At 39.4% G+C, this 24,431-nt stretch overlaps 1 protein-coding gene across 4 annotated transcripts in view; it reads right to left on the reverse strand.

Annotated features, from left to right (window-relative positions):
- Window positions 1–7,596: 7,596 nt before the first annotated feature.
- The window catches only part of rcbtb1 (regulator of chromosome condensation (RCC1) and BTB (POZ) domain containing protein 1), a 35,247-nt gene continuing 18,412 nt past the window's right edge, over window positions 7,597–24,431 (reverse strand). For 3 of the 4 annotated variants that reach the window (XM_060832931.1, XM_060832933.1, XM_060832932.1), the window contains exons 6-12: window positions 22,283–22,390; window positions 19,532–19,674; window positions 15,887–16,077; window positions 14,998–15,124; window positions 14,751–14,902; window positions 8,377–8,507; window positions 7,597–8,017 (exon numbers count right to left, since the gene is read on the reverse strand). In XM_060832931.1, coding sequence (XP_060688914.1) covers window positions 7,877–8,017; window positions 8,377–8,507; window positions 14,751–14,902; window positions 14,998–15,124; window positions 15,887–16,077; window positions 19,532–19,674; window positions 22,283–22,390 — 993 coding nt within the window. In that variant the 3' untranslated portion in view covers window positions 7,597–7,876. Of the gene's footprint in view, window positions 8,018–8,376; window positions 8,508–14,750; window positions 14,903–14,997; window positions 15,125–15,886; window positions 16,078–19,531; window positions 19,675–22,282; window positions 22,391–24,431 lie in introns of those variants that run through there. The other variant, XM_060832934.1, reaches the window with a different exon arrangement.

Here is a 24,431-nt window from a genome sequence, read left to right on the forward strand (position 1 = left end):
GGATTGAAAACTCCTTTGCCAGTTTAGAGGAGACCTGATGGATAGTTTGTAGGATGCTTCTCCTGTCAGATGTAGGATATCAAAGAGCAGCCAAGTGTCCCCGGTGACTGTCTGCAAGAAGTGTGTCGAGCTGCAGTTCCCCTCAGACTGCGTGGATTGGTTGGAGTGGCAGTTAGACACACTGAGTCGCACACGGGAAGCAGAGAATGTGATAAACAGTAGCTTCTGGAGATGGTCACACCACAGGTTCAGTCAGATAGATGGGTGACCACCAGAAGAGGTAGGCAAGTAGTCTCTCAGGAAATGAGCAGTAGCAGCCAGGTCTGAGGCATGACGACCGGCTCTGCTATAAAGCGGGTTATGGCAAAGTCCAAGTGAGCAAGTGTAATAGGGGTACAGTCAGACGTTTCTGCAGTTACAAGCAAGACCTGGTGCCTTCATGGTACCAGGGTCAAGGATGTCTTGAGTGTTTGGAGCAAAGGAGAGCGTGAACAGCCAGAAGTTGTTGCATACATTGGTACCAACGATATTGGTAGAAAAAGGGATGACCTGCTGCAGAGTGAATATGGAGAGTCAGGCAGGAGGTTGAAAAGCAGGATTTCAAGGGTAGTAATCTCCAGATTACTCCTGGTGCCACATGCTACTGAGAGTAGGATTGGGAAGATAGGGCAGATGAATGCATGGCTGAATTGTTGGTACAGGAGTCAAGTATTCAGATTTTTGGATCATACGGATTTTTTCTGGGACAGAGATGACCTGTACCAGAGGAAGGGTTGCACCTGAACTGGAGGCAGGGGTGGCTATATCCTGGCAGAGAGATTAGCTACTTGGGAGGGTTATAAACTAAGCTGAGAGGGAGGTACGACTCTAAACAGTAGTGAGACGAAAGAGAAAATTGAGGCTAGTACAGAAGTTAAAGATAGCAAGTTAAATAGAAAAGACAGGCAAGAGCACAGCAGGGAACAAAGGAAGACTGGTGAATTAAACTGCATTTATTTCAGTGCAAGTGACCTGACAGGTAAGGCAGATGAACTCTGGGAATGAACGGGAATGTGGGACTGGGATCATAGCTATTACTGAAACATGGATGGGAGACGGATAGGACTGGAAGCTCAATGTTCCAGGATACAGATGCTAAAGGAAAGATAGGGGAGGCAGGAGTGAAGTGGGGTAGGGTTGAGGGGCTTGTTTTCGATGAGGGAAAACATCATGGCAGTACCTAGGATATTCCTGAGGGATCATCCATATATGGGTGGAACTGAGATATAAGAAGGGCGTAATGACATTGCTGAGATTGTATTACAGGCCGAACCTATTATTAGTAGCAGGAAATTGAGGGGCAAATATGTAGGGAAGTTGCAGAGAGCTGTGACAATAATAGGACTGTAACAGTAGGAGATAATAACTTTTGAAACATAGGCTGGAACTGCCATAATGTTAAGGGCTTGGATGGAGAGGAATTCATGTGTTCAAGAAAGTGTTCTCAATCAATATTTAGATGGTTGACTAAAGAAGGGGCAAAACAGTGTTCTCTTATGAAATACGGTAGGACAAGTGATTGAGGTGTTGGTGGGGGAGCACTTTGAGACCAGTGACCATAATTCTATTTGCTGGAAAAGAACTGGTCCACAAATTCATGTTCTAAATTGGGGCAAAGCCAATTTTCTTGTTATTAGGAACTTTCAAATGTTGACTGGGGAAGGCTGTTCACAGGTAAAGGGATATTGGCAATTGGGAGGCTTTCAAAAGTAAGATAATGGGAGTTTGGGGCCAGCATGTTCCTGTTGGTGTGAAGGGCAAGGCTGGCAGGAACAGGGAACACTGGATGACTTGAGAGATTGAGGCTCTGATCAAGGAAAAGGAGGCATATGTTCTGTACAGACACTTGGGATCAACTGAATCCCTTGAGTAAAGGGAGTGTGGAAGTACATTTAAGAGGGAAATCAGGAGAGCAAAAAGGGGACATGAGATAGATTTGGGAGCTAGAGATAAGGAGAATACAAAGAGATCCTAGAAGTACATTAAGGGCAAAAGAGGAAATAGGGAGAGAATAGGGTCCCTTAAAGATCAATGAGGCTGTTTATGTATGGAGCCACAGAAGATGGGTAAGATCTTAAATGCATATTTTTCATCTGCATTTCCTGTGAAGAAAGTCACAGAAGCCAGGGAACTTGGGGAAATATATAATGTCAGGTGAATTGGCTATGCTAAATTGCCCATAGTGTTAGGTGCCTTAGTCAGGGGTAAATGTGGGGGAATGGTTCTAGGTGGGTTGCTGTTCGGAGGGTCAGTGTGGACTTGTTGGGCCGAAGGGCCTGTTTCCACACTGCATGGAGTCTAAAGTCTATGTCTCAAAAACAGTCCACATTTCAGAACAGGCGATGCTGGAGGTCATAAAGGTAAATAAGTCCCTGGGACTGATCAAGTGTAGCCCAGGAAGCTCGGGAGGAAATTCCAGCACCCCTAGCAGAGATATTTGTATCATTGGCAGTCATGGGTGGGGTGCCAGAAGGCTGAAGGGTGGATAATGTGCTGTTTAAAAAAGGCTGCAAGGAATAGCCAGGAAACTACAGACCAGAGTCTAATGTCAGTAGTGAATAGTTTGCTGGAGGGGTTTGTAAGAGATAGGATCTCATGCTTTTGGAAAGGCAAGAAACAAAAAAATCTGCAGATGCTGGAATCTGAAGTAGACTGGCAGGAGGCTGGAAGAACACAGCAAGCCAGGCAGCATCAGGAGGTGGAGAAGTTGATGTTTCGGGTGTAACCCTTCTTCAGGACTTGGAGTGGGTTTAGAGGGAGCTGCGGATAAAGGGGGCAGAGTGGTGAAGTGGGGATAGGTGAAGACAAGTAGAGAGTACAACCTAGTTGGTCAGTGGGAGGATTGAATCAAGATGGTGGCAGGGAGCAGTGGAAGGGAGGGAGAAGGACTAGAAAGGAATTTGAGAGATGGGGAGGTTATCTGAAATTGGAGAACCCCATGTTGAGTCCTTTGGGCTGAAGGCTGCCCAAGCAGAAGATGAGGTATTGTTCCTCTAATTTGCAGTTTGGTTCATTGTGGAACTGCAGGTGGTCAAGAATGGTCATATTGGGAAGGGGAATTAAAATGGGCGGTGACTAGGAGATCCGGTCAGCCCCTGTGGGCCCAGCTGAGATGCTCAGCAAAGCATTCCCTAAGTTCACTTGACCCAAAATGTTTACTCTGATTTCTTTACACAGATCGTAGAATCCCTACATTGTGGAAACAGACCATTTGGCCCAACAAGTCCACACCAACCCTCCAAACAGTAACCAACCCAGACCCATTCCTCTACTCTATTACTCTACATTTACCCCTGACTAATGTACCTAACCTACACATCCTTGAAACTATGGGCAATTTACTATGACCAATTCACCTGGCCTGCACGGCTGTGGATTGTGGAAGGAAACCAGAGCACCCGGAGGAAACCCACGCAGACATGGGGAGAATGTGCAAACTCCACATAGTCACCCGAGGCTGACGTCAAACCCGGGTCCCTGGCGCTGTGAGGCAGCAGTGAGAACCACTGAGCCACTGTGCTGTCTTGCTGACCTTCTGCAGCAATGTCCATTTTTGTTTGATTTACAGCATCCTCCGTTCTTTCGGTTTTATGTGGTGTTTGGCACGCTTGCCTTCGTTGGTCAGCATTGAGTCTGGGAATTGGGATATCATGTTACTGCTTTACAAGACATTGTTAAGACCACATTTGGATTACTGTGTACAATTCTGGTTTCCCTGATGTAGGAACGATGTTTTTAAACTGGAAAGGGAGCAAAGAGGTTACTGAGACTGCAAGGTTTGAGTTATAAGATGAGGCTAAGACATTTTCCCTGGAGTTTGGGAGGTTGAGGGGTGACTGCATTGAGGATTATAAATCATGAAAGGCATAGGTAAGGTGAACAGCCATGGTATTTTTCCTAGGGTAGGAGAGTCCAAAACTGGAGGGCATAGGTTTAAGATGAGAGGGGAAAGATTTAAAAGGGACCTGAGGGGCAACGTTTTCACATGGAGGGTGGTGCGTATATGGAACAAGGTGCCAGAGGTAAGTACAAAATTTAAAAGATACTTGGACAGCTACATGGATTATAGAGGTTTAGAGGGATATGGGCCAAATGTAGATAAATATGCCAGTTCAGTTTAGGAAACCTGGTCGGCATGGATGAGTTAGGTCGAGTGGCCTGATTCCACGCTGTATACCTCCATGACTCAACCTCCTAGAAATAAGTATTTAGGAAAGTTCAGTGAAAGCAGTGTTGTTTGGTTGTTGAACATATCAACCAGGAGTGTTTGCTTAGAAGTTCGTTTATAAAAAGGTGAGAAAGTCTGAGCTATCTGTTGAGAGAGTAATCTGGTAAAATGACTTTTACAGTTCTTAAGAAAGCAATAGGGAGAATCAGTTTATATCAATCTTTAAGTTTGATGTGAGGCATAATTTCTCCAGATGGAATCTTTGTGACGGATCATGTAGGGAAACGGGATGAGATATTGCATTTTGTGTGTCAAGATTTTTTCAAGTAATGTTCTGCATTTCGACAGCTTGGTTTGGTTTCATTATTTCTGCTGTGTCATAAATTTCTGTAAAAGACTGTGCAGCTTCATGACGGTGCACTTAAGTGACTGATCACCACGTTTGGTGATATGCTGGAACATATTTCCTCTTGTTACAGACTTCTGTTTAAAGTAGCGTGTTTAAGATTATATTGCACTGTAAAATATGAAGACCATCTGTAAACTGTAAGGCACAGTCTTCTAAGAGAGGCTAATAGTTAAGGATGTGTTTTCTGATCAATGTTTAAAAATATAAAACTAACTTTTATAATATAATTATATTGCCTTTTTCAAATAAAGTTGTTTTACTCCCAACACAGTCCACCTTTCACTGTTGTCATGCTCAGCGTGTGGGTGGATTGATTGTGTTTTTCTTTTATTTCCACTATCTGATTGATGACCTCCTAAGCTTTGCATTCTTTATATCTCAAAGCTTTTAATTGTCTCTCTTCTTCCTTTATCCTTTTGTGGGTGGTAGGTGCAGCTGGTAAAGCCTTCAATTGTAGCCAATCTCTATTTGTCCTCAAACGAAATGGCCTGCTTGACCACCTCATTGGACAGTTAAGAGACAACCACATTCCTCTTGGCTGACAGTTGCGTAGACTAGCCTAGGAAAGGACGATAGATTTCTTGACCAATGGGCATGAGCAAGCCAGGTTTTACAAAAAATTGATAGTTTCATTGCTATTTACATATTTATTAATTAATTTAAAATTTCTTGAAAACAAATGTCTCCCAAAGCACAAAGTCTTTGGTTTACTAGCCAAATGTCATTTGCCATTGTGGTCCTATCATAAAAGCTTAAGTTATCTTGTGTAAAATAGAAAACTGTCTGCCTTACAGTTTAAAAGTTTAAATTATCTTGTGTGCTCATTGAACTTATAAGCTAGTTACCCATCTCATTATCTACTCAAATAGTATAGAGTTACTATTTACGTTTGTGCTTTTCTCTTATCTTCATCTGTTCCTTTTCAAATGCTGTTCTTGTGAAACAGTTTTCAGTGTTGTTGAAAGGTCCAAATAAACTTTAGCACATTGTTCTCTCTACAGATGCTGACATGATTTCCTTATTATCTATTTTAGTTTCAGACTTACAAACATTTTGTTTTGTATTGTTCATGGTTTTTGGGATTTGACATACCAGAAACAGTGATAACACCTGAAGTAAGTCAATTCTGCCAGGAGCAATTGTTTATTTCTTTTCCTAAGGTACCACATTGTTGCACTAAACTTTCAGATGTGATTTCCAATTCATAAGAATATGATAACTGTATACAAGTTACTCATTTTCTCCTGAAGGTCAACTGAGCACCTTCCATGTGTCTGGATACATAAAATTTTTATTGTACTTGCTTTATTTGTCAGTACCAAGTATGGAAAACTGGAACTAACAATAACTAGATCAGTGGTAAAGCTCAGGTCATTCTGAGAGCACCCATTGGAATTAGTTTCTGCTGTTTGTCCTGTCCTACATTTCCCATCTACGAACAGTCACATTTCAGAACAATCTTATGAGGCTGACATTTTGAAACACAGTCTGAATAATTGTACTAAATTTAAATCTCACTAATTCACAAAAGGTATTTTCAAACAGTATCACGATGAAAATCTGTGTGGCAGGGTGAACCTGTTCACGAAGCGTCAAGATACAACCCAACATCGCTTCCCTTCTGATTTTTTTGCCCTTAGGCAAAAATGGTGTTTGAGCCAGGTGCGTTTTAATGTTCCCAATGGGATGCTCTTTAGACTGCCAAATCACTAAGTACAACTGTCATCAACATGTTTATGCTGAGATCGTAAAAGCAGCTGGAAAACTGAGCACATTAGTACTGGTGAGCTGGAAGAGCAGTGGTCTCACACAGAAGGGTAAGTAACAAGCCAGGTTTGAGGAATGAATCAAGCCTTTGTGTATAAAAAACATCAGTATTATCACAGAAGTGTCTCTGTACATTGTGCTGCTCATGCTAGACAACTGGCTGCTGGAATTCTGTGACCTTCTGTATTTCGTTGTGCCTACTTGGTTTAAAACACTAAGGTACAGTATCCATATTTCCTTTGTGGTTAGAAACATAGCTAATTGAGACATCATTTTATGTGTGGAGACAGCCGTAAAGACTTTGTAATACTACATAATCAATAATTATCTGCAGATTTAAATGGCATGCATGGGTTTTCCCTTAAAAACCCAGCCAGGTAACACACACTGTTAAGACATCTTGATCCAGAAAGAGTAGCAGAAAAATTGGAAATAGATTTGTGCTTGAAATATTTTAGAATTCATATCCACTAACTAGCCTTTGAAGCCAGTACAAAATATGTCTTTTCTGCTAATTTGTGCACAAACATATCCCTTCTGCAGATCCAGTAAAAAGTAAGATGTTTGCATGCAAATGTAGTACAGCAAGAAAAGCCAGGTCTCTGAACTACAAAAGGAATAATGGTAGCAGCTTTGCTCGTGTTCTAGCCCAGTGCTCCAATATCTGAAAAGAAGTCCAGAAGTTTTTTTTTTAAAAAGTAATAACTTGTAGTGTTTAATAATAATATACTTGTAGCCCAAATAAATCCACAAAGCAAGTTTGTTTGTAACTGGCACTACTTGAAAGGCCTTTTGAAAACAGATTGAATTCATTTTAAAATGAATTCAATCTCACTAGTATACAGTAATGTTTTTGGTAATTTTCTTCCCTACAAGTAATTGATAATAAGACTTAATAATAGGTAAACAAACTAACATATTCCCAATATGTTGGAAAGAAACGTGTGACAGGAGTTGCAAGGGTACAGTTTAAAGTGAGAAATTCTCACATTTACAAGATATCATCAAAACCCACTAACAAAAGTGGACCCTTGGCATTCTATTCATAGAATCTTTTCAAATTTCAATTAAAAAGTAAGGAACTTATAGTGCAGGCCATGCCACAATTTTTTCTCAAACAGAGAAATTTAACAGAAATTTGGATCCCAAATTCAAAATATGAGTCATTATCTCAATTACCAAAATAAGGAACAATCCATTCTCTAGACAGTAATTTAGTAATAACTATATACATAATATTTTATTATAACATGCTGTTGATCAGACATTTACATCCAGGAAATAAACTGCAGCCAAGAAACGAGCTACAATTGTAGTCCAGAATGTTCAAAACTGCTGTTGAAACGTGATGAACATCCTGTTGCTCACAAATCACACTGGCAATAGTATAAGTTAGAGATGAGGGAGTTTGAATGTTCCAAAGTTGGATCAATTTCCCATTACAAATGAAGTTTTCCCATATATTGTCCCAAGAATAGATCTACCTCATCAGTTCAGTTTCTGAAAGCTCCGCACTTGCTTGCTTTTACAATGAATTCTTTCAAGAGAGCTCCATCCATTTGCCAAAATGCATCAGTGTCAGTGACTGCAGTCAAATGATTCATACAAAATTTGAAGCAAAACTCTTCTAAATCCTACACACAAAAGAAGAAATTTCATGTTAATACTTCTTAGTGAGGGTGGGTGGGAAGGAAGGAGAGAAGGAAAGGGGAATGGAAAGAGGGAAAGGTGAGGGGGGGGGGGGGGGGGGGGGGGGGGGGGGGGGGGGAAGGTGAGACAGGGAAGGAGGGAGGAGAAGTTGGGGAGATAAGGAAATGGGCCAGAGGTAGAAGGTAAATAAAGATGTCAGTGTCCAGTACACAGCAGATTCTAACAACTCTGGTACAAATTAAGAGTTCATAGAAAACTGTTCTAACAATGACTATGAAACAATCAATTAATCAATCATAATATCAGATTAGATTAAATCAGAAAGCATTTCATGAGTTTTAACCTTTGCATCATAACGGACAGCTGCTGACAGCAATAGGAAAGCATTCTCCACAGTAATTCCTCTTTTAATGATCTCTTGGCAGAGTTTCTTCACTTTATTTTCACAGTAAGAAGTAGCTAGATCCAGAAGCCCTGAGAAAAATAAATTTGGATGTAATTTCAAGATGTGAAAGGCTCAGACAAAAACAGAACTTTAAAAAGCCAATGCAAGTGAACTCAAATTGTACGATACTACCTTGTTAGGTCAAATATTAAATGTCACTTCCCTGTTAACAAGTTGAACTACAATCATAACACTCATTCCTACTAACCCAGTTGCATAGGAAAGAGGAGACAGTAAACAACTTTCTTACTTAGTAACAAATGACAAATATAACCAGTTACTGCAATTTAAATGGGCAAACAATAAAAAGTAATTCAAGTGATTGTACTACTATCTCAACGCCATGAGCCTGAGATTGTGGAAGTCCATGTATGCGAATGCAGATTACTCACTCAGGCAAATCTGGGTATTAAATATCCTGGTTACAAGGTGTTCAAATAAGATAGGAGGGCAATTTGGCATGGCATTTTTGTTTAAGAAGAGCACTTCAGTACTAGAGAAAGGATGTTTCAGGAAAGGATCTATTCAGCTACATCTCTCAGAATTAAAAAGGAAATTATGACAAGTTGCAAAAACTAACAGGGAACTTTAACTGGGATAGTGGTTATGAAAAGGACAGCAAGAGACATATTATTGATTGCATTCAGAACAACAGCCTACAGTATCAGAGAGGGCTGAAGAGAGTCGGGCTTTTGATGTGAAGTACATCAAGCCATACAGACTTGAAAAATGTTACAGGAAATGGAATAAAGGGACAAAAGCAACAAGGATACTAAACAGTAAGGGTTAATAGGAATTTTTTAGGCTGGAGGAAATGTTTAGTGGAGTATGCCAATTGGGATGCTTATTTTTCCTGTTGTATATAGTTATCTAGATCCTGTTGTGTAAGGGACAAGTTTGCAGATTACACAAATTCTGAGAGAACTGGAAAAAGAACAAGGGAGAACTTCAAAAGACATTAATAAGGTGATGGAGAGGGCTGATGGTGGCAGATGAAAGTTGGAGAAGTGTGAGATGATTTTTTTTTTGGTACAAAGAACATGGTAAGGTAGTATAAAAGGGTACTATTCCAAAGAGCATGTAAAGACAAAAAGATCTCAGTGTATATTTGCATAGGTCACTAAGGGTGTCAGGCAGGTAGAGCTGTTAAAACATTCAGTAGTCTAGGCTTTGTTAATTGGGACATGATACAAAAACAGTGAGGTTAGGCTAGGTTTATACAGAACACCAGTTCGATGTAAGGTGGAGTAGTGTGTACAATTCTGGGTACCACACTTCAGAAAGGATGTGAATACAATGGAGAAAGTGGATAAGTGACTTATGAGAATGGTTCCAGGAATGAGAAACTTCATGCATGAGGTAAAGTTGCAGAAATTGCACTTCTTTCTTTGGTAAAAAAAGGTTAAGGGAAGATTTGAGATGTTTTCAGAATCATGAGGGGTCTGGACAGAGTCGGTAGGAAGAAGCTGTTCCTGCTGTTAAAAGGATCAAAAACTAGAAGGCACTGTTTTACAGTGTTAAGCCAAGTGAGCTGAGAAAAAAACATTTCACACAGGAAGTAATTAGGATCTGGTACGCCCTGCCTGAGAATATGGTGGAATCAACTTGAATCGAGGCATATGAGAGGACATTAGATGATTATTTAATTAGAAATATTGCACAGGGTTACAGGAAAAGGGAGGAGATTGGCACTTATTCAAAACACTCCGATCTGGCGCAGGCATGAATGGTCTAACAGCCTCCTGCATGTAGGAACATGCTGCAATTCCAGAAACTGTATAACAGAATAATTCCAAATATAAGATGCATTAAAGGTTAAAGGGAAAAAATTTCAACATCTCAAGTGTAAAGAATTTAAGAATTAGTTGGAAACAGTAAATCCAGAACAAAAAAATATGAAATGGCATCGTGGCGCAGTTGTTAGCATGACTGCAACTGACAAATTGTTTGATAAATTATCAATCTGATTAGAATGACTGTCCTCAGTGAATTTCCTGTATTGTGAAGGTGCCGGTGTTGGACAAGAGTTAAAAATCACACAACACCAAGTTATGTCCAACTGGTTTATTCAAAACTACAAATTTTCCTTCCCTGGTCTTTCTTCAGGCATCTAGTGAGAGAGGAAATGTCCAACACAGACTTTATAGTCAAAATATTAAAGAGTCAGGCGACTTACATACTGAACAAACCAAGATGGCTATTAAGTCTTTGTTAAAAATCACACAACATTAGGTTATAGTCCAACACTTGGTTAAGAGAAGGGCTGGACTGGTGGATCAACATTCTAGGTGTGAAAGAGGGAGGATGTGAAATGGATGGAGGAGTTCCAAGAAGCAGAGACAGGCAGAATGCGCAAACTCCACACAGTCACTCAAGACTGGAATTGAACTCAGATCCCTGGCACTGTGAGACTGCAGTGCTAACAACTGAGCCTGCAAAGGAGGGAACATGTGTGTGGTGTCTGAGGAAGTGGATGAGGTCTTTAAATGAGTCCTTCGCATCAGTATTCAGAGAGAAGAGCATGATTAGGGAGAGTTATGTTGATTTTCTACAGCATGCTCATTTTAAGGTGGTGTTGGGCGTCTTGAAAATTGGCAAAGAATACCAATTTTGTTCCTTTAAGAAAGGTAACAGGATAATCCAGGAAATTATAGTCCAATAAGCCTTACAGCAGTGGTAGGAAAATTATAGGATTTACTAGTATTTGGAAAAGAATGTGTGGGAGAGGTCTTGTCTCACAAATTTAATTGAGATTTTTTGAGGAAGTGACAAAGATTGATGAGGGTATGGAAATTGATTTTGTTCTACATGACTTTACAAAAACATTTGACAAGGTCCCTTGACAGGCTGGTCCAGAAGATTAAGTCAGATGGGATCTACAGTGAGTCAGTAATCTGGATACAAAATTGGCTTGGTCATAGAAGACAGAGTAATTATGGAGGAGTGTTTTTCTGAATACAGGTCTGTGACCAGTGGTATTCTGCAAGGATCATTGCTGGGACGTCTGTTGTTTGTAACATATATAAAAATAACTTGGACAAAAATGTAGATGGTCTGTTTAGTAAGTTTTCAGACGACACAAAAATTGTAGAGTTGTGGATACTGAGGAGGGTTATCAAAAGGATACAGCAGGTTATCAATCAGTTGGAAAGTTCAGTGTAGAAATGGCAAATGGAGTTTAATCTGGAAATGTGTGAGGTGATGCATTGTCAGAGGTCAATTGCAGCAGGAATGTATATAGAAAATGGCAGGACCCTTAGGTGCATTTATAGATAGCAAACTTTTAGGGTGCAAGTCCATAGCTCGCTGAAAGTGGCAACACAAGTGGATAAGGTGGTAAAGACGACACACGGTATGCTTGCCTTCATCGGGTGAGGCATGGAGTATAAAAGTTGACAAGTCATGTTACAGATTAACTTTAGTATGGCGAACAAAAAAGCACCGTGCCTGGACTGGAGTGTACGTGCTATAAGAAGAGGTTGGATAAATTTTGCTAAAGCATTGGGAGACTGAGGGGCAACCTGATATAAATACATAAAATTATGAGAGGCATGGATAGGGTGGATTGTCAGTCTTTTTCCCTGGGTAAAAATGTCAAATACTAGAGAGTCTAGGTTTAAGGTGAGAGTGAAAGCTTAAAGGAAACAGCAGGTTTTTTAAAAAAAAATGCGGAGGGTGGTAGGTGCCTGCAACACACCACCAAGGGATGTGGTAAAAGCAGATAGAATGGCAATATTTAACAGCCATTTGGACAGACACATCAACAGGCAGGAATAGAGGAATAACCACCTAATACTGGCAGGTGAGAGTAGTTTAGAATGACATCATGGTCAGCACAGACCTGGTGGCCAAATGGTCTGTTTCTGTGCTGTATTATTTAGTGTTCTATGCTCTAGTACTGAGAAAATGCAGAATTGCTGCTTTTTGGATTACTCTAAGGTTCTACCTAACAACTGTTCAGATGGAGGTAAAGAGAACAGAACATTAAACAATGTACTCATCATAATTTTTCCACCTAAGAGCAGATTAACTGGATGCTCCTTGAATTTGCTATGCAATTTAGGATTTTGCCTTCCTTCTGCCAATTTCTGATAACAAACCAGTGAAACTGTACTAACTTATTTTCTAGTTCAGTTCAGCAAGCAACTGTGCAACGTTAGTTCTCTGCTGAAGTACTAAATCACGCCTTCTCATGAACTTTCCAGCACTTGCCCCAAAATGTGAAATTCCATCCTTTTTTGGTGTGTTTTGTGCATGGATTTGGATGGTTTCATGACCAACATATTTTCTATTTTGAAGATTTTCAAGTACATACTCAGCAACGTTTTTTCTCCAAATGTGGCCACTCGATAAGTTTCTCTCTGTTTACCACACTTTCATTTTGGCATTGTCTGAAGTTGGTTCGATAGTTTTCTCCAGCCACTCTGGTTTCTCCGAAACACAATTCTCTTGCTGCTAGACAGTTATTTGTCTTCTCTGCAACTTCAATAACTTTTAGTTTAAACTCTACTGTATATGGTGAATTTTGGAGGGCATTTTTACACAAAATAATGAAGTTTCAAAACCTCAACTAGGTATATTCCACGAATGCTACAGGGGAATTGAGCTCAGCTGAGCTGTACACAAAGGGAAGTTGTCACCTGAGTCTGACCTGATGCATCTTAAACTTTCAAGACAAATTGGTGTGAATTGTACATTAAAACATAATAGCATGAAAAAAAATTCATTCCCTCATTGTAACATTTATGTACAGGATAATACTTTGACTCACAACTGTGATCTGTTGTCTGTGAGAACTAGGGTTGACTTTGAGGCAAGAAATATGGAAAATTCCGGTTCTTTTGGCCAAAATAGAGGGTCAACTTTTACATTTTACGTGAGTACAGGTATATGGTATTAATAAATGTGGTGAATTGCCTTGAACCAACACATCAGTCACATGTACTCAATGTTAATTATCTCTACTTTGTCTCCAGCTACACACGCAGTTTGCTAATCAGGTCAATAAAGTGTGTAGTATTTCACAAGTTTCAGTTTTAATATTTCTGAGAAACTTTACCAAATTACATTTGGAAATCCAAATTAACAACTCTGCAAACGTTTTCCTGTCTACTACTTTAATCATCTTTCAATCATCTTCAGTCAGGCACGACTTATCCATTAGGTAAAAACGAGGACTGCAGATGCTGGAAACTAGAGTCCGGATTAGAGTGGTGCTGGAAAAGCACAGCAGGTCAGGCAGCATTAAAAGGAGCAGGAAAATCGACGTTTTGGGCTAAAGCCCTTCATCCGGAATAAAGCTCTATTCCTGATGAAGGGCTTTTGCCCGAAACATCGATTTTCCTGCTCCTTGGATGCTGCCTGACCTGCTGCGCTTTTCCAGCAACACATTTTTCAGCTCTGATCTCCAGCATCTGCAGTCCTCACTTTCTCATCCTTTATGCACAAATTGTCAACCTCAGGCAGTAGATTAGACTTTTAAAAAAAAAATTAGACTCCCTACAGTGTGGAAACAGGTCATTTGGCCCAACGAGTCCACACCAACCCTCAGAAGAGTGTCTCACCCAGACCCATTCCCCTATATTTACCTCTAATGCACCTAACAGTATGGGCAACTTAGTATAGCCAATTCACCTGATCTGCACATCTTTGGATTGTGGGAGGAAACCGGAGCACCCAGAGGAAACCCACAGAGACATGGGAAGAATGTGCAAACCACACATACAGTGGCCTGGAATCGAACCTGGATCCCTGGCACTGAGAGGCAGCAGTGCTAACCATTGAGCCACCGTGCCGCCCTGTAGAGTACTTTTTAAAAAATCTACTACCCAAGGAGATGAAACAGTGTTTGAGTTTTCACTTGGGAAACTCTGTACTTCATGGGAGAAAACTCACTTAAACGTGCTATATAAAAATGTCAACATTTTGGTTCCGGTCTTAAGTGCAATACTAAGGGAGTGCTGCACATTCACAAACCATGTCTTTAAAATATTGATTAAACTGAATTTGATGACAATTATATGATTCTTCTATGTGCAACTGGACAATTGTACTCCATTTCAAAATGTACTGTTGGCAACCATATGTCCTACAGCACTCCCAAAAACAAAAAAAAAGACAAAGGCAAGGTGGTGGTAATGGCTCAATCTATGGCAGAAATTGGTGAGCAAATGATCTGTCTTTGCTGTATCAGGATGATGGAACACAGCAAGGATACAAGACGTTCTTTACAAGACTCGTCAGTACAAAGAGAGGCAAATTACATACAGTACCTATTGCATCCTCAGGAGGAAGATTGACACAGTCTGTATACAAGTATTCTAGAAAGGCACGATACACTGAATAGCTAAACTGGTCAATCTCAATCACCTCTTTTTCATCTTCACTCCAGTAGGATTGAAACATAGTTTGAAAATGTTCACACCTGGTGGTAAGAAATAAATTAATTTTACCATAAATTCATTTTTATTCAATTTGATTCCCAGAAAATGCTAGTTGACAACATTTTGAAAGCGGTACCTTATTTTCAAAACAGCTTTATGAACATGGATTAATTTTCCTTCCACACAGAACTTTAAATCTGATGTTTCCAAGCTATCAAACTCCTTGTGCAGAGACTGGGCTACAGTCAGGTGATCATCCTGTTCTACAGAAAGTGGAAATCAAGTGGTAAAAGCAGTTGTTCTGGAACACACAAATGTCCTAACCAGATAAACTGTGCCATTGACAGGTTCAATCTGAGGACATGCTACCTGTTTTGGGGCTTCCAGCTGTACTCAAAATTCATCTTGGAAAGAAAGTTACGTTACACGGAGATGGAGTGCAGGGATAGGGAAAACATTGTTAACATGTGTAAACAACTACTGGAAAAGGGAGAAACAGAAATCGAAAACCTAACTGATGTCGATTTTAAATTATATCTATAATATAATTAGTGTGAATAAGAACAGTCAATAACCATTGGACACAGATTTAAGAAAATTAGCAAAAGAATTAAAGTGGGAGAAGAGACACAAAAAAATTTATTGCAATCAGTGGTGGTGGTTTGGAATGCACCACAAAGTGCACAAGAAGCAGATTCAACTGCAGTTTTCAAAAGCAAATTGGATATTTACTTGAAAAAGGAAAAAATATATAGGGCTACAGTAAGCAATAGGGGAAAATGGCATTAATTAGATAGCTCTTCTAACTAACAGGGACAACAGGCTGAATAACCTCTTTCTCTGCTGCAAGATTCTGTGATTTAATTAACAATCGAAATAGTCACTTCCTTATAGTAATTTAAAAATATTGTTACTAGAACAAAAATAAAATGCAAGTTCAAGAGATAACTCAGTTAGTTTACACTTCAAATTAAATCATGTCAGTTTTTTGTGTGTGGACAATCACTGATTCAGCATGAACTTACCTATGGACAGGAAGCGCCATGTAACTGCTGGAGAGGCAAAGCAGGCAAACACGTCATCTGTGCAAGAGAAGTGAGTGAGACGTGGGAAGGTTACCGACTGGCCCCGGCAGTATCCCCACATGTAGACCTGACCACCCTGGGTCTTCACAGCTGAGGTGTGAGTGGAATGGCAAGCAGCAATCTCCACAATCCTACAGATAGAGACCAAGGAAAAGAGATGGTAGGGCATTGATAAGGTGCAGCACGTTGCAGGCAAGTGTTTTCTGCTAGGTTAGTCTATGTTTATAGTTGAGCTGAGGCTGCATTGCCATGTTCCACTCCACATGTAGTTCAACTGTACGTTTAATTTTAAATGACTAGATTGGTTGCATCTTGACATAATTGCAGGTAATGCTATTATCCTTGGGTTTAAGTTTAAGGACTGCCAATCATCTAAATTTATTTCCAATATCTAGTCAAGGCTGTGACCTAAACATCAGTCCTAGAACACTATTTGCTCTCAGGGAATAGGGCAAAATGAAATGAAAGGCTTCAAAGATGTACACAAGTCATTTTGCCTGATAACAGCACATCCTGCACAATGGCAGCAACATTCCATTATCTGTGTGTCATACAACAAACAGCACAACAAAAACAAAAACAAAATCAAAATTGGTGTGGTAAATCTAAAATAGAAGGAAGTATAAGAAATACTCAGCAGGTCTAACAACATCAGTAGACGGATGGATAGAGTTAATGCTTCAAATTGATGAATTTTCAATAAAACTCCCTCAAATGAGACAAAAATGCCAGTGCTATTCTCTGCAAAATATTTTGAGAGAATAAGTCTATAGCAGCAAATGGTATTGAAATTGATGTGACCAAATGGAGGAAATTTTAAAAATGTACATGTTTAAATACATTCTGTATCAATTAATAAGTTTCACTAATTGTGCACAAATTCATTAAAGTGAAGATTGCATTTCCTGAAGATCTATGACTCTAATTCCCAGATTAATATTTCTGATTTAAGTAATCATTAATATTGGATCCTGACAGATAAGATTAAACAAGAATAAACTTTATAATCCAGATTAATTAGAATCAATTTAATCTCCCATTAATTTCCTTTATTTCAATTTGTAAGCTGTGGAAAAACAAAACAAAAAACCCCAAAATATTATTTATTGAATATCGAAGGATTATTCTGCCTCTTGTAAAAAAAAAGGTGGCAATATTAAATCTTTACCCTCTGGATAACAGGAATAGAATTTTCAATGTTTGAATACTTTCCTAATCAAATAAAATACATTCCTGTCACAGGAATAGCGTACATATTAAATTATCACAAGTATATTGTCAGCCATGAGTCGCAGCAATATTGCCTCTCTTTCAGAAGATCAAGGGTTCAAACCCCACTCCATAAATGTTAGCTAAACCAGAGGCTTACAATTCAATGAGGTAGCGCGATGTTGTCAGAAGTCTGCATACTCTTTCATACAAGTCCTTTCAAACTGATTGAGCACTGACCCCATTGGACATCACTCATCAATTCAGTGTAATTCAAGTGCATATGCATTAGTTCTTCTCCTGGGGTTTTGCTCGTTAACCAGTTTCCTAACCAGACTAATAACTTACCTTCAATTCCTTGTGCTTTAATCATAGGTAGAACATAATTGAATGCCTTCTACAAATTCATATAAACTCAATAGATAGACATTCACCACAATTGTTAATCCTCCATAACTCTAAGTAGGTTCCTTAAACATGGATTAGCTATTACAAATTCAGTTGGCTATGTCCAGTCATTTTAGATTTCTCCAAGAGTTTTGTCACTGTGACATTAAATATTGACTTCAATAATTACCCTGTTATAGATGAGCAAGGCTATTCCTGTTTCCTCTCTGAATTTTCCCAAATAATGAAATTGCATTTGCACTTTTACAATCTAAAAGATGATTTCCTGAGTTGAAAGAGCTTTAAAAGATTATGGCTAAAGCTTTTTTGTGTGCTCTTGCATTTGCAAAGCAGTATGTTTGAAATAGTAAATACAGTGCAACCTCTTGGTCAATATCCTGAATATTATCCTGCTTGTTTAATAATGCTGAGACTTAATTAACTCCCTGCCTTTAAGCTAACTAAAAGAACATTAAATAGAGCAACACTAATTAAACTGAGGATTAATTTCAGTTTTCAAATTATGGAAGGTTACAGGAAAGTTAAGGAGAATACATTGAACAATATTAGGCAGGGCTTTAACAAGCAAATGAGAACAAAAACTGGTTGCATTGGTGGGTGGAACAGCAACCAGGAGGTATGGATTTAAGGTAATTGGCGAAAGAACGAGTAGGGAAATGAGAATTTTCAATGCAGCAAGATAAGATTACTTGGATTGCACTACATTAAAAGATGATTCAGTGGTAACCTTCAAAAGGAGTTGGACATGCATTTGAAAAATCATCTTGGCTATCCCTAAAGAATACAGAAGCAGGACTAATTGGATAGCTTTTTCAAAAGGCCATCACAGTTACAAAGCACCAAATAGTCTCCTATTTGCTTTTTTTGACTCTGTAACAAATGCTCAAAATACAAAGGCTAAGTGAACAACCTCTATAATACAATTTCCAAAACCAGCAGCTGACATATGAGGCAGAGAGAGAGAGAGAGAGAGAGAGAGACAGGCAGGCAGGCAGATGGACAAAGACAGAATTTTTTAAACCCCAGACACTCTGACCTTCCGACATACTGAACAAGTTGGATGTTTAGTACAAATTTGTGTACATATGACAATTAGTCATTGGGCCATCTCTGAATAAACGGTACATTGATTATTATTATAAAGACGATCAGCTCAAATAGCTAGAGCACAATGCTAATAATACAAAGGTCACGGGTTCAATCCACAGAATGACCAAACCAGGTAGCTTCCAGCCAAGACTTTAGGGGTGGCACAGTGGTTAGCACTGCTGCCTCAAAGCACCACAGACACTGATTCCGGCCTTAGGTGACTGTCTTTGTGGAGTTCACATGTTGTCCCTATGTCTGCATGGGTTTCTGCTGGGCACAGCAGTTGTGCATATTAGGTGAACTGGCCATGTTGAATTGGCCATAGCCAAGGATGTGAGCGCTAGTTGGATTAGCCATGGTAAAATGTGGGGTTACGGGGATAGGGTAGCAAGCTGGGTCTGGGTGGGATGCTCTTCAGCGGATTGGTGCAGATTCGATGGGCTGAGTGGCCCCTTTCTGCACTGTAGGAATTGTTTGATAACTGTTCAACTCAATTCAGAATCATAGGAAGAGACCATTCTGCCAATGTTCCTGGGCTGATACTCAAACGTTTATTTAGTTTGTCCCGCTTATCCTACCCAGTACTCTTTCTCATAGCCCTGAAAATATATGCTATTAATTATCCAGTTTTCTTTGTTACTTTTGAATCTACTTGCAAGACCTTTGCAGATATATGGAGATACTGAGTAAGAGAATTTTGCCTTTCCTGTTCTCCACACCAACATCATCACTATTACTTCAACCTTTTACCAATGCCAATTGCTTGTGTGTTAAGTGGCAAGGTAAAGTAAGTTTTCTGGACAGTCCTGTTACACAGAGACAGCTGATTATACAATGTCAACTAATTGTTAAATGTTAGTAAAAACAAAACAACAGTACCTTTCTTTCTCCACAGTGATCAGCACTGGGACCAGCTGATTGATTTTATTTCCAATACCCAGCTGCCCAGATGTATTAGCTCCCCAGGCATATAGCAAGCCCTCATCTGTTAGTGCGAGTGTGTGAGCAGAACCACAGACAGTCTGGAAGTAGAATAACATTCATCAGCTATGATAAATCCTAAAACATAACTTTCAAAGTTGTGAATGCATTCAATTAGGGCATGTTGAATATTGATCAGTAGTTTGAGAGGTAAGAAGCATATATAATTTTGTTATTACACAGATGTTAATCTAATGACAACGATAATAATGACTGAAAAACTTTTAGTTACTAAATTACTACATTACTTTTAGATTTCATTTATTGTTATTCTCCTGATGAGAAAGTAGGTTTGAAAGGATCACTGAGTGGCGTTTAAATTAATATTTCATCTCATGCTCTGTGCTTTTCTTATTTGCTCTCTCAATTCCACATTGAAGATTCACATTTGACCTGGTTCTTAACTGTATTAACCCAGCATCTGTCACGCCCACACTTACAAAGAGGCTTCTGGGTTTGTTTGCCCTACCTTTCCCCTTTGTAGAAGTGACCTTTGCCTATACTTAAGGCAACACACTGATCATCACCTTTCTCTGGTCAGCTTTGATTCCACGTTATTGGAGTCAGACTCATTCATATCCTATAAAAGTTGGCTTTCCCTCAAACTATTCTTTTGCTGGGTTACTCTTTGTAGTTTTCCGCTGTCAACCTAAAGCTCATGTTAAAATTATCATTGTCCCAAAACGTGACTTCACAGTCACCTGGCCCAACCAATTCCCAAGAATCAGCTCAAGTAGAATTTTCTTTCTCATTGCAAGAGAGACATTAAATTTGAACATTAATTGTTGAAACATTTCCTGGACGCACACTGGCAAATCACCCCCTTCTCTGCTTAGATTAGATTAGATTATTTACAGTGTGGAAACAGGCTCTTTGTCTATTTTAGAAATGTAATCATTTAATTATTTAAATTTGCTTACAAATTTGTTCCTCTACATTTTTCCCACTAATTGGTAACCTTTAGCAGGATACCAAGCAATGTAATTGCACCATTCTTTGTTCTTTAGCCCTAACCAAAAATGTTCTGCCCTTGACCACAGTTCAATGCTGGAGAGAGACAACGTTCTCCTTAATCAATATTGCCAACCATTCTCCTTTTCTGAGCACTTGAATCAAAAGGATATTTAGTACCCAGCTATACAGTTCTGAGTCAAGTCTCCATTAACCCCACAACATCATACTTCTATGTAATTAATCTGTGTCTGTAACTCACTAACCTTACCAATCACATGCTGCACATTCGCATGGTACTGGTCAAATTTGGACTTTATTACTTTGCCATTAATGTTGAATCCACCCAAATGTCAATGCCGCCTACTCTATTATCTCTTTTTTATACCTCTTATGAATTTACCCCAGTACCCTCCAGCAAACTTTGTGCAAACTTTCCATAATAGCACCAACACTAACTGCTCTTTTCCACCTATAACGTGGAGGAGCCAGTGTTGGATTGGGGTGGGAGAAAGTGAGGACTGTAGATACTGGAGATCGGAGTCAAAACGTGCGGCACTGGAAAAGCACAGGTGGTCAGGCAGCATCAGCATAAATTACAAAAGTACTCTCTGGGATGAAAACTGGAGTTGAAATTAATGATCAGGAGTTGTAATTTTTGGCTCTCCGATAATATCCTGTGAGAGTTCTGAATTAAACTGCAGTGACTACTTTGTTATTCAACATTTATTCAAAGCAAATTTTTTGCATTGCATTTTGATTTCCAACAAATGAGAACCAGCAACAATTTCACAAACCAATTCCCAATAAACTGCAGACCACACAATTTCAATTCACAGTCCCATTTCTTTTTGAACTCAAAGTGTTAACCGTGATTCTGTTTCCACAAATGTTGCCAGATCTGCTTATTTTCTCCTGCAGTCTCTGTTTTTATTTCAGTTTTCCACCATCTGCCTTTACTTACACACACACACATCCAATATGTGTGTTGGTTCTTGGGGTGTGAGCACCACTGGCAAACCCAGCATATTGTTGTCCCCTTCTCTCGGTACCAGTGGCCTATAAAACCATTCAGTTCGGTTCATGCAGAATACAGTTACAGTCAACCATATTGCTATATATTTGCAATCAAACGTAGGCAAATTGCTGCTCCTGAAGGACATGAGTGAACCAGGTGGGTTTTTGCAATAATCTGGTATTTTGTGCCTAGCATTTAATTCTAAATTCAACCATTGTGCTTATTTCAATTCCTTCAGCTGCCAGATAGGATTTGAACTCATGTCACTACAGCATTAGTCAGGATTAATGTCTCTAGTAACATTACCACTAAACTACCATCAATGGATAATGTCATTACCAAGGCCACATACTTATATATTGCTGCAAAGTAAACTATCTGATTGAAACAAACACCAGTGGAATACCAAAATGCTTTCACACTACACACAGTGCTTAACTTTGTATCTAGAAAAACAAAGTCGTATTGATTAATTTTACTCATTTGCTAATTTGTAAAGCTGTTTTTATGACAGGGTGAGACATGAATTCACTTTTAAAAATCTGCTAGGTAATTTTACAACATTATTCACTATTTCAGGCAGGTTCATAGCTGTCTAACATACTTTATCTAACAGACAGTAAAAGCAATTTGCTTTGCAAAATTAACAAAACAGGTGGTGATGAGTCAAGGATATTTACCTGAAGGACACAAATTCCTTGTAACCCAGTCACTCTGCAAGGAGTAAGGTGGTTTCCACTGATTCCTGTTCCCAGTTGACCACTGCCATTGTAACCCCAAGCGTACACCTAGACAAAGAAGACAAATATATATAGAATCAGTGAGTATTCAAGGAAGTCATTCAGCTAACTGTGTTAGAACTAGTTTTTTGAAAGTGAATCCATTACTCTCACTCCACCTATGCTTTGCCCATAGCACTTTCTTCTTTGTTTTAAAATTTATATCGATTGTTATTAAATCTCACTCTGTGAATTCTAGTTAATAACAACATGTGAAGAAAACATTGCTATCACTCTTCTGTGAACTGTGAACAATCTTAAACTTACCGCCTCTGGTAACTGACCTTCCAGCCATGCAACAAGTTTCTCCCAATTACCTTCATAATTTTGAGCATATCTATGAACTTTACTTCTCAAGAATAACTTGGGAATGAATAATAAATGCTGGCCCAGCTAGTGGTGTTTACTTTCCCTGAAGAGGAGATCAATTTCAACTTAATTTGTCTCTCCACTTGTCTATCCATGTATCTGTTTGAAACATAAAGGATTCTTAGAAGTCTTGACAGGTTAAAAAGGAGACTCTAGGACCAGAGAACACAGTGTCTGAATAAAGAAGCACCAACTTAAAACTGAGATGAAGAGGAATTTCTTCTCTCAGAGGGTTGAGACTTGATAGAACTTCCTTGCCACAGAAAGCTGTGGTGCAAAACCTTGTGCACATTTAAGGCAGAGATAGCTAGATTCTTGATCAGGATGAGGAATTAATGTTAGAAGGAAGGGGCAGAAGAGTGGCTGTGACGAATTTTGGATCAATTACAATCCTACTGAATGACAAAGCAGACTCGAGTGGCCAAACAGCCTACTCTCGTTCCTATTTCTTGCAATCTTTGATTAACCAATGATGGGTTCAGAAAAAATTTACAATGATGGTGCCAGGATTGGAGGATTTGAGCTAAACGGAGAGACTGAACAGGCTGCGGCTATTTTCCCCACAGCATCAGAGGCTGAGGGGGAAACCTTATACAGATTTAAATTAAATCAAGAAGAGCATTGATAGATATATAATCTAAGATCTTTTCCTGAGGGAAGGGCATTCCAAAACTAGAGGGCACAGATTTAACGTGAGAGGGTAAAGATTTAAAAGGTATCTAAGGGACAACTTTTTCACGCAGAGCATGAAATGAGCTGCCAGTGGAAATGGTGGAGGTGAGTAAATTACAACATTTAAAAGGCATGTAGATGGGTATATGAATAGGAAGGATTTAGAGGAATATGGGCCAAATGCTGGTAAATGGGGCGAGATCAGTTTAGGTAACATGGTCAGTATGGATGAGTTGGATTGAAGAGTCAGTTTCCCTGCTGTATAATATCTATAACTTTATACAGCCCTCTCAATAAATTTAAGTGATGACAGACAAATTACCATTTGAAGGAATAATGTTGAAAGGATATACAAGAATTAACTTGGCATTGTTCTGGCAAATGACCTGTAAGTATTAGGTGTGCAGGAGAAAATGAACAACTACACCTAACCTCACTGTTCCTGTGTTCTGATCCAAGCTAACTGTTACAGCAGCAATGAAGTTTCAGTCAGTTCTGTAAAGAGTAAAAGTGAGAATGCCTTTTGTGATCTGAGGTCACTCCAAAGCTATTCAGTGTAATTTAGTTTTAAGTGCAGCCACGGTATTTTGCAGGGAAATCCAGCAGCCTATTTTCACAGTACATTCCCAGAAAATGGAGTGATTACTCTAAATATCAGCACTAGTGCAGACAGGGCTAGTGGTGTCACTGTCATAGAGTCATAGAGATGTACACATGGAAACAGACCCTTCAGTCTAACCTGTCCATGCCGACCAGATATCCCAACCCAATCTAGTCCCACCTGCCAGCACTTGGCCCATATCCCTCCAAACCCTTCCTATTCATATACCCATTCAAATGTCTCTCATATGTTGCAATTGTACCAGCCTCCACCACATCCTGTGGCAGCTCATTCCACACATGTACCACCCTCTGCGTGAAAGTTGCCCCTTAGGTCTCTTTTATATCTTTCCCCTCTCACCCTAAACCTATGCCCTCTAGTCCTGGACTCCCCGATCCCAGGGAAAAG

Source organism: Hemiscyllium ocellatum, chromosome 12 (genome assembly GCF_020745735.1).
Source record: "Hemiscyllium ocellatum isolate sHemOce1 chromosome 12, sHemOce1.pat.X.cur, whole genome shotgun sequence".
NCBI classification, from domain to species: domain Eukaryota; kingdom Metazoa; phylum Chordata; class Chondrichthyes; order Orectolobiformes; family Hemiscylliidae; genus Hemiscyllium; species Hemiscyllium ocellatum.